This window comes from Xyrauchen texanus, chromosome 9 (assembly GCF_025860055.1).
Source record: "Xyrauchen texanus isolate HMW12.3.18 chromosome 9, RBS_HiC_50CHRs, whole genome shotgun sequence".
Classification (NCBI taxonomy): Eukaryota; Metazoa; Chordata; class Actinopteri; order Cypriniformes; family Catostomidae; genus Xyrauchen; species Xyrauchen texanus.
Genome location: NC_068284.1, coordinates 2,918,536 through 2,934,129, shown reverse-complemented (window position 1 = coordinate 2,934,129; position 15,594 = coordinate 2,918,536). Strand labels below are relative to the sequence as shown.

Sequence of the window (15,594 nt, the reverse complement as noted above, 5' to 3'; positions counted from 1 at the left end):
ATGGAAACTGTGGTGGAGAGCTTGTGTTGTAGGGAGGTGAGCGTTTTGGTCGCTGGTCGAGGATCTCACCCGCGGCCAGCAGATGTAACGTGCCTAACGCAGCATCCTGGATTTGAGGCATGCTGCCTGAATCCGTTTGTGCTACAAATAGCATATTCACACTTCAGACAGGATCATGGTCCCCTTCAAGCCAGCACGCACAAGTATGTTCATGGTTTATGTTTACTTTACCAATGTTTTTACACTGAGTCCTTTGAACAACAGCAATAGGTGACAGGAGATGTGTTGCATGCACAAACATGCATAAGAGACAGGCTTCAAATGACGTTTCCAACCTACTTACAGAGTTTAAAATTTAAGAATCTTTCCTACTTATTCCTAGGCAATACCGGTACACTGCGTACAGGCAGGCTATACGCTGGGCTATGGAGTTTTAGGGAGGAGTATAAGGAACCCTCTACCCTCTTGAGTGGTTTCAACCATCAGACAAAACTTCCAAAGTGGTGACCAAACCTATCAGGGCTTTCAATGGCCTCGTTTGGATGAGAATGAATAAAAATAATTGTTTATTCTGTTGTGATCGCCCAATTGCCCTTAAAATGTTATAAAGAACACATGAATTTTAATAAGAAAAAACAGTTTATTGGCATTGATTGTAAGGGTTACTAAACATTTACTGAACAAGGACAAGGATTACTGAACAAAGACATAGGTTGCAAGTAAACAAATCTATATAAAAAAAAGCCCACTGATGAAGGGCTAGACCTGAAACCTTTGCACATTGTTTCTTTTGCCTGCAAAAGTGTGGTCTTACCTGAGGGTCAACTGATGGTTCTCGCACTCACTCACACTCACTTACTCAGACACAGTCACACACAGTCACTCACACTCACACTCTTTCATGAATGCATATGCAGTGATACATGCAAAAGCATATCAAGATGACACACAGTGAACCCAGACAACACCGCACACAGATGTTGACAAGGCACAGGTAAAATGATTGGTAAATTATTTTGAATTACATAAAACAAATTTCATGCAAATAACAGACAGAGGAGCAGACATGCAGCATGCAGGACCCCTTGAATGGGGTACAGCGACAATTAATGCCACTTACAAAGACAAAAAAAAGTCATGATTTAGTGCAAAGTAAAACCAAAGCAACAACACACAAAACATGCAGAATACAGGAAACCACCACCAAATGAGATGACAGGGACAGAAAGAAGGTAAATAACAACTAAAATAAATACTTACAACTAAATCATTGGACTTGTCTGTGGAAAAAAAAAAAATAATAATGTGAATTTAGGTTCTCTTGTAGCGTGACTGCCGGGCTAGGAAGAGGCTGACGGCCTCCTCCTTAGGAACCTGTTCGCAGGATTTAGTGATGGGGCGGGTGCATCGGAGGACAAATTAGCGCTAACCTCTCGAAGAGCTGCAGGTGAATGGGTGTAGCTTTCCTGAAGGGCCTTCATCAATGATGTTGCATAACCTGCAGATATTATAATAATAATAATACTGAATAAAGATCATTGCCACTGATCACAGATGTCTCGTGAGCCATCTCAAAATATGATAGAACTGCATGACACTGCTTACCGTATGAGGCTGCCTCTTTGATGGGACGCACCACATGGGCACCTTTTCTGAAGCGTGGATACCGCACGCAGTACTTCTCCGTCCCATCACTTTTCCGTGCTGTCTCGCGGTTGGCATTGTGATTGTAATGCAGCGCCGCTAAGAGAAGCCTACAAAATAACACATTTGAGATTTTTTTTTACTACAATAGGCATGATAATAGGTACTATTATTACTATAAAAGGCATAATAATTGGCTGTATTATTCCTTGGATAGCACTGACCTGCTATATATCCCAACGTATGAAAACCCTGTGTGCTTGGGTGCGAAGTGCAAGATGAGGGAGTGGTAAGCCTCAAGGGAGAATGTCTGATGCTGTGGAGACAGCTGTCGAACATCTTTCAGTAAGGCAGTCCTCGTGATTATTTTCTCCAACTTTACTGCTGCCAATGAGCCTGCAAAGACCAAGACAGGGAGGCAGACAGACACACAGATGGAAAACGTATAAATAGACAAGATAGATTCAGACAAAAATTCTTTTTTAATGGAAACACATGAAATGGTCCTGCATATGAATTATAGCAAACATAAACAGTAAACAGAATGTTATGAGATTGCCAGGGAATGAAAAAATAATTTAATCATCATAGGTCACATGTCAAAGCACTCAGACAGCAAATACAACAAAACTGTAGAGCGTACATAATACCACATGCTGTGTGTACTGTACCTGGGTCCAGCCACTCTTTGTTGCACTGATCCCCGTCTAGAGGGCCATGGGCACAACTGGAGAAAGCAGGGGTGTCATGGTCATGGATGTCCTGGATGTGGTTGAATAAACTTTTCCATTTAGCCTCCATGACTGCTGGGTTGCCGTCTGGGGTTGAGGCTGCAGTCCAATAGAGGTGATTCACTATAGCAGGCCTCCACAGCTGTAGTTGGTCACACTCTTTTGAAGCTGCATCCAATGCCTTCCCCAGACCTGTTTTAGAACAAATGGTATTAATTGATATGCACTAACAAAAACTGCTTCAAGGTTCCAACAATGGATACATACTTTTGGCAATGTGCCACACATCAAAATAATGCCGTGTCCCTTCAGGGCTCAGCTCCTCTCTCACCCATTTGGCAACCTAAGGAGAAATAAACAAACTTTTGTGGATGATTGACCTGTGTGGCCCTCCGTGTATCAGCAAACCACAAACATCCAGCTTCAGTGCAATTCAGATGTTTACATTCTATACTGCATTTTTATTGTAAATACCTGGCGATGACGGTCCGTGATCAGCGTTGCTAAATGCAGGTCCTTTCCCCTCAGCAGGCCAACACTGCGCTTGAGCCCTTCAAGCTCACACCATGAGCTGTTGGGGACCTCTGAGCTCTGCAACATGACATAACAGTGTAAGTGTAAAATGCTGGTGTTGTTGAAGGAGGCGTGAATGAACCGACGCGTTGCTGGTCCAAGCATTACGATACACTGTACTCTAGTTAGGCAATACACAAAGCTCTAAGCATCGTTGTACTAGTGGAAAGATGTTATATTAATATACAATCAGTTTACTAAATTGCAGAGTTCATTTCTTTGTCTAATAACATCAGGTTTACCTGAACAAGCTGAACATCCACCACCTTGTTCACTCTGTCCTCGATCAGAGAGTAGGATCCATACTCAGCGCAGTGCCCAGGAGAATCTGACCTGGAATTAATTACAAATTTGAATTAGGTTTCAAGTTTTTAATAACCAATGTCTGTAAAGACAATCCACCATGTCATCTGCAAATGCCAACTAAAGCCACCCTACATGATAACAAATATAAAAATCAAAATGTGCAGCTGGTCTATGAGCTCTCACACTGGTTTACCTGCAGTCACCAGCAAGAACTAGCCCGCCATCCATTGCCCGTAGGTCACTAAAATTCTTCGCTTGATCGTTTTGCCAGGCCTGAACGATTACAGGGATGGTGTAGCGGCGCTGATGGCGAAAGTAACTGCTCGCACTGATGCACTGCAGGCCAAACAGAGTCAACATTCTTAATGTCTGGGTGGCCAAACATCCAGTGAAATGAATGGCCCCGCTTAACAGGAGGTTGCAGGTCGGCATGTTCCTGTGGAGCATTGGCTGGTTTTGCCAGAAACGGTGGTAGCCACATGATGCACAGACCTAGATATGTAAAAAAAAAAAAAAAGAAGAAGAAAAAAAAATAAAATAAAAAAAGTGTAATCAACAGTATATCAGGATTCAATATAGATTAGGTACTGTACATTACTGGTCAAAGGTTTCATGTTTTCAATGAAACACACATGACCAATACAGTATAACACTCAAATATGATGCCATCACAAACCAATAGACTAAAGCCAGCCTGGTACATACACTGTAAATTAAATTAACTGGCAAGACAGTCAGAGCTATCAGATTGTAATTAGATATTCTGATTTTCTAATCAGATGGCCTGCTGCGTAAACAAAACCGTACCTGCTTGATCTTAAGAAAAGTTCCTTCCTGCTGCATGATGCTACTATCTGACCTCTCACAACAGGCCGAACAGATGACAAAAAGGCCCATCAGCTCCTCTTGGCAAACAATGAATTTGTCAATGCCACTACAAGAACAAAAAAATTGTTGTTGGGGGGGGCATTCAAACTACCAAAGCTACAGTACACAAAAATGAGCATTCAAAATGGTCTATGTTGGTTTTAAACTATCTCACTTGTGATGGGGGTCACACGTGTAAGGTGGCTCCTCATCAAACAAGTCCTCCTCATGCATCGGCTCTTCGGGCACCCACGATAAGTCACTGATGACAGAGGCATTATCATCATCTTCATCTGTCTGTTCAGGACTAGCAAGGGGAGTGGAGGTTTGTGTGCCGAATGATGTCTGTGTGCCCACGCTGACCATCTTGGGCTTCAGGTTAACCTGCACAGCTGTGGAGAGGCAGTAAACATACCCAAACATGAGACAATCATGGCAAATCTAAACTGGTATGTTTTTTGGTGTAGGCTATGTATTAATTTAATCAATGTGTATGGAAATGTTCTGATTGCATAGATACTGGCAATGTTTTAGAGACTATATCTAATAACTACCCCTTAAAATACCCAAGTTTTACCGTGAGACCATCGGGGGGGCTTCAAAGAACACTGTGTCCCAGCGTCAGAAGTGGAGGAGGGCAAGGGCTGATCCCCAGTATCGACACTCTCCACAGTGTCTACACTGTCCACAGTCTCCTGCTGTGAGGCGTCTGTCAACATCTTGTGAAAACAAATATGAAAAAGGGTCAGCAAAATGCAAATGAGTGTAGTGGTGAAATAAGAGGTGGGTATACTATGAATATTTAGAACAGTGATTCGCAAGCACATTGGGTGTACAAGCACATTGCAGGAGTACATGGAAACATTTAATCATTTATTTTCAACTTGGAAGTACTGAGAATTATTTACTTATCATCTTTGAAATTCCAAGAAGATAAGTAAATATTCCCAGTCATTTCATAAGTCCATCAATAAAATGGGACATGTGTGCTACAACTAACGTTAGTTTCCCAGTGGAAACAATAACCTATGGCACAGCCATAAAGCTTTCATGATGATATCGACTTTTACTTCAGGGCAATTTTGTTATTATTCTAATTTTTATTAGTGAATCACGAAATATGCTCTTCTAATGTCAGAGTGATCATGCTTGTAAGTTAGTGGAGGCTGTGTCAAAGGGAACACGGTATACAAAATACACACAGAGCTAGCTAACACGCAGCTTGTAAACATTAACGTTAGCATGATGCTTACCGTGGCAATTTCTCGCTTGCGGCAGACGGTGTCTCTCGACCTCGGGACGGGGCAAGCAGAGAGGTTTACGTTCACAGACGGCACGGCGGTAGGAAGTCATTTAGCACTCCTCTCACTCTTTAATCCAAGTGAGACCATTTTAGCATCCCCTGAGTGGTAATCCTCCTCTTTGAAATCGCGCTGCATATTCTCGAGTAGGCGGTGACAGAGCTAGCTGAAAAATCTGCCCGCCTAATCTTCACAAACTGCAACCAGCTTCGGAAGATCCCTTTGTCCTTGGGGAAGGAATGGACCCTATGTCCAGTTTTGCTGGAGTTCTTGCACCCGCCACAAACACAGTAATAAACCATTTTGACTAACGTTATTTATGATCTACTCTTTATCTATCTCTAAGCTATCTGTTATGCTATGCTATCTCTCACTATCTATGCTATTCTATCTATGCTATGCTATTCTATCTATCTATCTATCTACTTACTTATAAATCTGTCACTGTCACTCTTTCACTAGTTAGCTACTCCTCGTCTCACTCTCCCTCAATTGTAAGGTGGGCTGCGGGCTTTCTTCTGTCGTCCAACAGTCAGCGAGTACCTCATGTGACATCATGGAATGCATTGTGGGAGAAATAAGAATAATCGCTAAGCTGTAGCTAAAAGCTAACATATCACCTACTTTTCCGTATTATATTTCTTTTATGTAGTACCCTACAACATCAAATACAATGGATAACTGTTTAAATGTTTATTACCAACTAGAAAATTGCCAAAAAAAAAAAAAAAAAAAAACCTGCACCATGGGCTTTAAGGACAGATACAATGAGAGTGATTCTTGATGGACCAGATGGATGGGCCCATGGCTGGATCACTAAAATATATATATATATATACACACACACACACACACACACACACACACACACACACACACACACACACACACACACACACACACAGTTGAACTCAGAAGTTTACATACACCTTACCCAAATACATTTAAACTCAGTGTTTCACAATCTTTTACTTTTATTCATAGAAACCATACCCTGTCTTAGGTCAGTTAGGATCACTACTTTATTTTAAGAATGTGAAAAGTCAGCATAATAGTAGAAAGAATGATTTATTTCAGCTTTTATTACTTTCATCACATTCTCAGTGGGTCAGAAGTTTGCAAACACTTTGTTTGTATTTGGTAGCATTGCCTTTAAATTGTTTAACTTGGGTCAAAAATTTTGGGTAGCCTTCCACAAGCTTCTCACAATATGTTGCTGTAATTTTCAAGTACAGCTCACTGCATCCTGCGGTGGACATCCAACCCGGCCACATCCAAGTGTGACGTCAGAAGCCACGCCCATCCAAGTGTGACGTGAGTGTTCAACAGAGTGAACACAGTAAGTTTAACAAAACACAGAAATAGATAAATAAACGTAACAACATTTTCATCACTTCAGTGTAGGGCTATGTGATTTTTACGTTGACTAGTTAAACATTTAAAGAAATCGAAAAGGAATCAGTCAATCATTCTGAAAAGGAAAAATCAAGATTTTATTTTAATGAGAATGTGTCCAATTTGGGCATGCGCATGGTGGCTTCTGACGTCACACTTGGATGTGGCCGGGTTGGATGTCTACCGCAGGATGCAGCGAGAGGCTACTCACTCTTTACGCTCCAGCCATCTGGCAAGAGGTACCGAAGCATTCGGGCCCTCACGACCAGACTGTGTAACAGCTTCTTCCCCCAAGCCATCAGACTCCTCAATACTCAGAGACTGGACTGACACACACACACCATCCAACTTTTGCACATGTCCAGAGTTGCACTTTAATTCATTGTCACTTTATACCTGGCTGCTACCTCAATAACTGCTATGTCCATAGAACACTACTTTATAGTATGCTATGTTTACATTTAGCATTTTAGAAAGTGTCATCTTTGCACTAATCGATTGCAAATGTGTACTGGTCGGTGCTACACTGTCTCTCACTGTGCCTATTGTCCTGCTCCTTTTAGTAATTTATTGTACTGTCCCGTACTTTTTGCACGTGCACTTTATGTAGAAATGTTATTTAGTCTGTGTAGTCTCATGTGGTACTGTATTTGTCCTATGTTGTTTTATGTAGCACCATGGTCCTGGAGGAATGTTGTCTCGTTTCGCTGTGTACTGTACTAACTGTATATGTTTGAACGACAATAAAAACCACTTAACTTGAAACAGGATGCAGCAGAGCTCAATTTTGAGTGTCTTGGCAAAGGCTGTGAATACTTATGTACATGTGATTTTTTTCATTTTTTATTTTTAATAAATTTGCAAAGATTTCAAACAAACTTCTTTCACGTTGTCATTATGGGGTATTGTTTGTAGAATTTTGAGGAAAATAATGAATTTAATAGATGTTTTAATAAGGCTGTAACATAACAAAATGTGCAAAAAGTGAAGTGCTGTGAATACTTTCCAGATGCACTGTATAATATATATATATAGTACAAATATTTATGAATATATACACAATATATTACACAAATACACAAGGAAAGAGAATCGCAGCCTTGAACGGCACAAAGAAATATTACGTGGACGTGAGGCGGCCGTCTATTCACAGAAGTAGAAGCAAAATACCTTTAAACAAAAATTTCCTGGTGCGATTTTGAAAATTTAAGCACACTGGGCAATAAAACTCAAATATCTAGGAAAAGTCAAGAAAGTAGGGCCCTGGAATTTGATCGAGTACAAAGAATTTTTTTTTCTTAAAGCACAACGGTAGGATGACCGCATGCTCGGCCCTTCTAGTGTTAAAGGCTGCTCAGTAATGAAGAAGCCACAGCTCCAAAACCACCATAAAAAAGCCAGACTATAGTTTGCAAGTGCACATTGGGACAAAGATCTTACTTTTTGGAGAAATGTCCTCTGGCCTGATGAAACAAAAATGTAACTGTTTGGCCATAATGACCATCGTTATGTTTGAAGGAAAAAGAGTGAGGCTTGCAAGCCGAAGAACACATCCCAGCCGTGAAGCATGGGGGTGGCAGCATCATGCTGTGGGGGTGCTTTGCTGCAGGAGGGACCAGTGGACACAAATTGGATGGAATCATTAGGAAGGAAAATTATGTGTATATATTGAAGCAACATCTCAAGACATCAGCCAGGAAGTTAAAGCTTGTTCACAAATGGGTCTTCCGAATGGACAATGACCCCAAGCATACCTCCAAAGTTGTGGCAAAATGGCTTAAGGACAACAAAGTCAAGGTATTTGAGTGGCCATCACAAAGCCCTGACCTTAATCCAATTTGTGGACAGAACGGAAAAAGCATGTGCAAGCAAGGAGGCCTACAGACCTGACTCATTTACACCAGTTCTGTCTGGAGGACTAGGCCAAAATTACGACTGGCCTCTCGCTGCATCCTGCGGTGGACATCCAACCCGGCCACATCCAAGTGTGACGTCAGAAGCCACCACGCCCATGCCCAAATTGGACACATTCTCATTAAAATAAAATCTTGATTTTTCCTTTTCAGAATGATTGACCGATTTCTTTTCGATTTCTTTAAATGTTTAACTAGTCAACGTAAAAATCACATAGCCCTACACTGAAGTGATGACAATGTTGTTACGTTTATTTATCTATTTCTGTGTTTTGTTAAACTTACTGTGTTCACTCTGTTGAACACTCACGTCACACTTGGATGGGCGTGGCTTCTGACGTCACACTTGGATGTGGCCGGGTTGGATGTCCACCGCAGGATGCAGCGAGCTGTACTTGATGAGACCCACCACGGTCTCCACTGATCATCCTTGAGATGTTTCTACAACTTGATTGGAATCCACCTATGGTAAATTCAGTTGAATGGACATGATTTGGAAAGACACACACCTGTCTATATAAGGTCCCACAGTTAACAGTGCATGTCAGCACAAACCAAGCCATGACATCCAAGGAATTGTCTGTAAACCTCCGAGACAGGATTGTATCGAGGCACAGATCTGGTGAAGGGTACAGAAAAATGTCTGCAGCATTGTAGGTTCCAATGAGCACAATGGCCTCTATCATCCGTAAATGGAAGTTTGGAACCACCAGGACTCTTCCTAGAGCAGGCCAACCAGCCAAACTGAGCGATCGGGTGAGAAGGGCCTTAGTCAGGGAGGTGACCAAGAACCCAATGGTCACTCTGACAGAGCTCCAGCATTTCTCTGTGGAGAGAGAAAAAGCTTCCAGAAGAACAACCATCTCTGCAGCACTCCACCAATCAGGCCTGTATGGTAGAGTGGCCAGACAGAAGCCACTCCACCAATCAGGCCTGTATGGTAGAGTGGCCAGACGGAAGCCACTCCTCAGCAAAAGGCACATAACATCCCACCTGGAGTTTGCCAAAAGGCACCTGAAGGACTCTCAGACCATGAGAAACAAAATTCTTAGGTCTAATGAAACAAAGATAGGCCTGAATGGCAAGCGTCATGTCTGATCTTCTGATCTTCACCATACAAAGACTGAACTGATTTAACATAATGCTCAAGAGCCTCATGAGCATGGTCAATATTCTCTTGGCTAATGTTTGAATCTAGCAAAATGCTCACACCCTCCACAAGTAGAGCCCAGTGGCAAAGATACTTGTTTGGAAGTATCCCCTTCAGGACTGGCAAACTGTAATATAAAAGCCAGTTCTGCCATTCGTGAGCTTTCCAAAACCTTCGCTCAACAATAGACCGTGGGATTCTGGAAAAAATGTTTGGAGGCTTGATTGCTAAAAGATTTACATCCACTGTTGCAGTGTTCAAACCAATATACCACGGTTTACTATAGCTTTTGGAATCAAACCATAAAGTGGCTATTTGCCGGCAAACCCCTATAGCAAAACACAATGCATGTAATCAGGGACCATGCCATTGATTAGGTCAAAATCTGGCAAGTCCACAATTGGAGATGGCCCTTTTATGTCCAAAATGCTCTGTTCATTATTTTTGGCAATCTCACCTATTTGCACAGTTGTGTCATGATCTCTAAAGTTTGGCATCTCCTCTAAACAAGGATACACTCGCACAGTCCCATTTCCTTTTCTCACTTGAACACCTGGATGAAGACAGTGCCCACACCCATACTCTCCATTAAACTGTTTGAAATTATGCAGTAAAGGTCGTGCAACAGCATCACATATGGCACATAATGCATAGACCTTTGTCGTTTGGATTGAGTGATCTACTGGATCCTGCCACTGAAGACCTGTTTGTCCAAGACTTTTGCATTCCTCCACAAAAGGTTTGAGGAAGCTAGTCATTTGTGGTTTTGATGACCCAAACCACAAAGCACATAGTATGACATTTTTATCTCTTTCCTCTGGGGGTAATTCATTAACAGAGCATAGTAAGGGCCATATGCTGTAGATGACTGGAACACTGGCACTCCGTCACAATTGAATGACAGGGAAAATAATTAATCACTAACTGATTTCAGATATTTGTACAACTTCCCATCTGAAATATCTGTTATTCCATCTCTGTTTTGGTCATTGTAAATATTTGGAATAGGCTCATTCTCCAAAAGAGCTTTAAGTTGATTCCTCAAAAGTATACAAATAAAAAATTTACCCAACTCTAAACTTTGTCTCACAGTTTGGGTTGATGAGCAAATCTGACATTTTAATTCACCGTCCTTTGACACTGAGAGGCCAATGTAAGAGCTGCAAACACCACAATAATGATGGTGTTCTGATTTGTCAACATAATCTTTAAACTCCTTCTCTAGCATGTACTTGCTACTTGGGATGCTTGCAGCATCCCCACTGCATAACCTTAACAGCTTCAGTAGGTCCTCCATTAAAGCCCCTGTTACATTGTGCTTCATGGAAAATGCGAGGATGTTCAGCCAACTGGCATCTGTGACATGGTCATTTGAGGGACATGAAGACGCATTGTTTGATTGGTTGGTATTCTGAAACAAATGAGAAAGAATCCAAATATGAGTGATCATAAGCAAAGTGTGTACCAAAAGAAACCTGTTTTAATCTAAATGTTGATATTCTTGTTCAACAATATGGAAAGCTGTTTTGACTTTTATTAATTCCCAGGATGTTCATCAAGATTAAAGCTAGTGTTCACAACCCACCCCACCATCTACCTGTATGCTCCTTTCACTTTTACAGACAGAATAATAAATTACATTTTAGCATTGCTGTTGTGCTTAGATTTATATTGGTGTCTTAAGTTGGTATTGAGTTGGTATTACTTTTTCTGAGAATCCACCTGCATAGGCCACAGAGGAATATTGTATTATTACATAAAATTATTAGCCATGCATAATATTTGTAGTGTAATATTTCTAATGTAGCATTTTAAAATACATTTACAGATATCAAGAATTAACATTTCAACTAGTGAAAATTTAGTTATTGATATCAGAAATGTATATTTCAACTAGTAAGAAATCAATTATTGATATAAACAACTGATTTTGAATGGCAGCCTATGGTGACATTTAACTAGTGAAAATACAATTAAACATATCAAGAATTATAGTTTTTACTATTTGAAATTCAATTCTTGATATCTAGAATTTGTATTTCTGCGAGTAATGACGTCATAGTTGATATCAAGAATTAACATATTTACTAGCAGAAATCGAATTCCTGATATCAAGAATGACCATTTTTACTATTGAAAATGTAATTGTTGATATCATGAATTGATATCCTGCGAATTATTAAAAATCAAAACGGCTCGCCATATCAACAATGCATTATGCTATGTACTGATTTAAGCATCTAATCTCAAATTCAGCTGTCTCTACACATTTAGGGACAATTGTTATACACATGTACACAACACAATGTAAACCAAAATGACATACAACATTCCTTATTTACATATAGTCTGGGGTAAATTTCTTATGTACCAGAATTTCTGAAGAGGTTCCCTCTTCTGCAGTCTCTGGTGAATGTGACATAGGGCTGTCATCCTAAAAAGATCAAGACTTTTTAATATATAATTTGAACTATCAATAGTAAATATAGCAATAAAAATGAATAGAAATTGAACTAAAAAAGAAATAGGCCATGTTTACCTGTATTTCTTTGGACATAGGCTGCCCTGTCCTCAGCGGTAGATTGACCTGGATGAGGGGACAAAATTAACTAATAAATGTGTATGTGAAAGAGAATGTTATTTAAGAAAAACAGATTGAAGTATTAAGAGTTGGTTATTTTCAAAGGAAGAAATCTTACATTAGTGACTGGTGATTGTGACTGTTTTTTCCTTTTGGGGAGGTGTGACATTTCCTAAAAGAAGGCAATACATAAATTCATGAAAATCAAAAGAATAGCCTTTGGTCATCCTCAGTATCCATATGCCTTACTGACAGCTGGATTTAAACAAAACTTTTCCTCACCTGTTTTTCTATGGATGGTAACACTCTTGTGGTCTCTGCTTGTAATAATATATTGTCCTGAAAGAGGAGACAACATTATTCATTTATGTGAAAGAAGAAACAATAGGCCTATAATAATAGATTAATGTCAATTACTCCAAAAATGTCTACCTGTAGGCCTATATCTGCGGAGGCGGATTCTTCAGTCCCCTTTGGTGAGTGCGAAACATCATCCTAATATAGGGCAGAAGGAAATATAGAAAAGAGGGAGACAACAGGACAGTCAATTTAAAGGTGGATAAAGTTGACTTATTTCTTTTCAAAAGATGAGAAACCCTTCAATTTAATTGTGCCTAATAAAACTTACATCAATTTAAAATTCCCCCCATTTTTTTTTATTGTAGCCTCACTTTTCATTTGTAAATGTCTGATTTATTTTCTGATTAGTACTTACATCATTAGTGGCACTCTGGAAATTTCCATCCTCCAAGTCATGTAGACATTTTTCAATGTTCCTGTACAGTTTCAGACACAATATTATAAGAGAGACAGCTTTACAACTCTACACTACTTATCGTTAGTCTAGATCAGTGGTTCTCAACCTTTTTTGAGTAACAACCCCTGAGAATGATCATCAGAATAAGGCTAGTGTTCACAACCCACCCCACCATCTACCTGTATGCTTTATCCTTTCACTTTTACAGACAGAATAATAAATTACATTTTAGCATTGCTGTTGTGCTTAGATTTATATTGGTGTCTTGAGATGGAAGCCATCTCCATTGGCTACAGATGAATATATTATTATGACATAAAATTATTAGCCATGCATAATATTTTACTGACAGTAATGCCAGGCTGCTAATTTATAGAATGCCTGTAAACCTAAAATGGGCGACATATCCTGCTGAGGGATACTAACATTGAGACGCTATGGCGAGCAGTGAAAGCATTGGTCTCATTTCTTGTGTTCATGTTGAAAGGGTGTTTGTTGTGAATATTTAGATATGGTGACTTCGTTCATACAGTTCAGCTCACAGGCAGCATTTAAAAACAACATGACCACCTGTAGCGGGAAATCTACTCGCCTTCAGATAAAAGTCGATATATTTCACATATTTATAATTTTTGGAGGGGATTCATGTTTAAAAAGTTGTTGTTAAGCATTAGCTTTTTTCGTTTATGACTGAATTTTATGAATTACCTTTCTACTTTTTTTCATAATCTGTCTGTAAATGTTTTTATCACCCAGGATAAGTCGCCTTTTGGAGGTATAAATTAATTGAAAAAAAGAATCATTGTTTGGCAATGCGTGTTACAACATTTTAATCAAAATTTTAAAACCTGAAAACTAAACTTAACATAACTTAAACTAAACATTATTTGTAAAATTATGTTAAACAATAAGTATAATGCCTATTTATGAATACATTATAGTGTATCATATTTAATACACACAATTCTAGGGCCTATAAATTATCAATATGACCAAAACTTTGCTGGAAAAACAAGTTTTACCTTCTTTTCCACCTGGTCCGAGTACGATGAGGAATCATTCTTTCTTCTCCTTGGCAACTGTTAAAGCAATACAATTTTCATTTTGCACAATATAAAAGTAGCCTATTTACTGAACACATATCTACATGTAGGCAAGTGTCCATAAGACCATAAAATACGCCGATTGGTTGATGTTTGAACTGCTGCGCGGGATCCAATAAAAATCCAGAGCACACAGAGAGCGGTAAAACGGGCCGTTGCAATAAGTTTCAACAGAGTTTTCAGATCGATTAAACATGGTTCTCTTACTAGAGGTTCTCTCGTATTGCGTAAGCTAGCTTACGCTACCGGAAAGATTCATCTTTTCTGAGATATTGAAGCCAAAAAAGTATCCTTAATTTGTATCATTTGTCAACGCAGTGCAGCAACTGCAGACCTTGAGCGGGCTAGCTAGCGAGCTCATTGGTTGCTCTGCGGCAACTGCTGCAGCCTATAGACGAACTTGGGCGAACTCGCATCCAATGAGAGGCGTCCGCGCGCTTACTGCATCAAAGGCCGCCAAAATGGGCGTGGCTAGAGTGCATATAAGCGTAGTTCGTGAGGCTGGAACCCTGATTTTCATCTCTTCAGCGAAGCTCTTCGCGATCTCTGAACTGGAAGCCGCTGCCGCTCGAGGGGCATCTAGCAAGCTTGGACAGCGCCAAAGAAGCCGGCCGCCTCCACCACCTTCAGCCATCCTGCGAGCTACGCCATCCGGCGACGTATCCTTTTTAGAGCAAGCTAGTTCTTAACGAACTTCACAAAAGAGTAACGAGCATCTTTTTAAGATGCCTCGCACCACTTGGCGCTTCATGCCGCGCCCTCTCAGCGCCGGAGACCGCCACATCATCTGCACTCTCTGCCTGGGACTGGGGCATGCAGAGCTCGCCCGCTGAAGGCGGATGCGACCTCTGCGAGGAGCTTCCGATGTTGACCCTGCGGGCTCGACTCGGCGCTCAGAACCGGCCGCCAGCCGCCTTCCGCTCGCCAGCAGGAAAAAGTGCCGCCCCAAAGGCTGCCAGAACCGGTGATAGAAGCGACTGCCTCGCCGAGCTTCTCCTCGAAGCATCGCTTCACCCTCCCCGCCCCGGATGCGCAGTTGCCGCCCAGCCGCCACACTGCTGCCATCTCGGAGGACGAGGCGGAGGATAAGGGCTGTTCCATCATGGCTTCGACAGCGAGGAGTGGTCAGGCTCCCACGCCTCCTCCTCGCCCAGGAATCCAGCAGGACCCGCGCCGAGTCGGCGGGGAACTAACACGCCTCCTCACACAGGCCGCCGACCGCCTCGGGCTCGAGTGGTCACCGCCCCTGAGCAGGCTCCCAACAGACTCGACG

The 15,594-nt window shown here is 41.0% G+C and overlaps 1 protein-coding gene across 1 annotated transcript in view; it reads right to left on the bottom strand.

Annotated features, from left to right (window-relative positions):
* Positions 1-5,443, bottom strand: part of LOC127648801 (uncharacterized) — a 309,374-nt gene extending 303,931 nt beyond the window's left edge. Inside the window, exons 1-11 of the mRNA XM_052133564.1 lie at positions 5,375-5,443; positions 4,699-4,840; positions 4,297-4,513; positions 4,062-4,188; positions 3,448-3,746; positions 3,191-3,281; positions 2,850-2,966; positions 2,643-2,718; positions 2,316-2,567; positions 1,869-2,040; positions 1,606-1,754 (exon numbers count right to left, since the gene is read on the bottom strand). Coding sequence (XP_051989524.1) covers positions 1,606-1,754; positions 1,869-2,040; positions 2,316-2,567; positions 2,643-2,718; positions 2,850-2,966; positions 3,191-3,281; positions 3,448-3,746; positions 4,062-4,188; positions 4,297-4,513; positions 4,699-4,840 — 1,642 coding nt within the window. The 5' untranslated portion in view covers positions 5,375-5,443. The remainder of the gene's footprint in view (positions 1-1,605; positions 1,755-1,868; positions 2,041-2,315; positions 2,568-2,642; positions 2,719-2,849; positions 2,967-3,190; positions 3,282-3,447; positions 3,747-4,061; positions 4,189-4,296; positions 4,514-4,698; positions 4,841-5,374) is intronic.
* Positions 5,444-15,594: the final 10,151 nt, after the last annotated feature.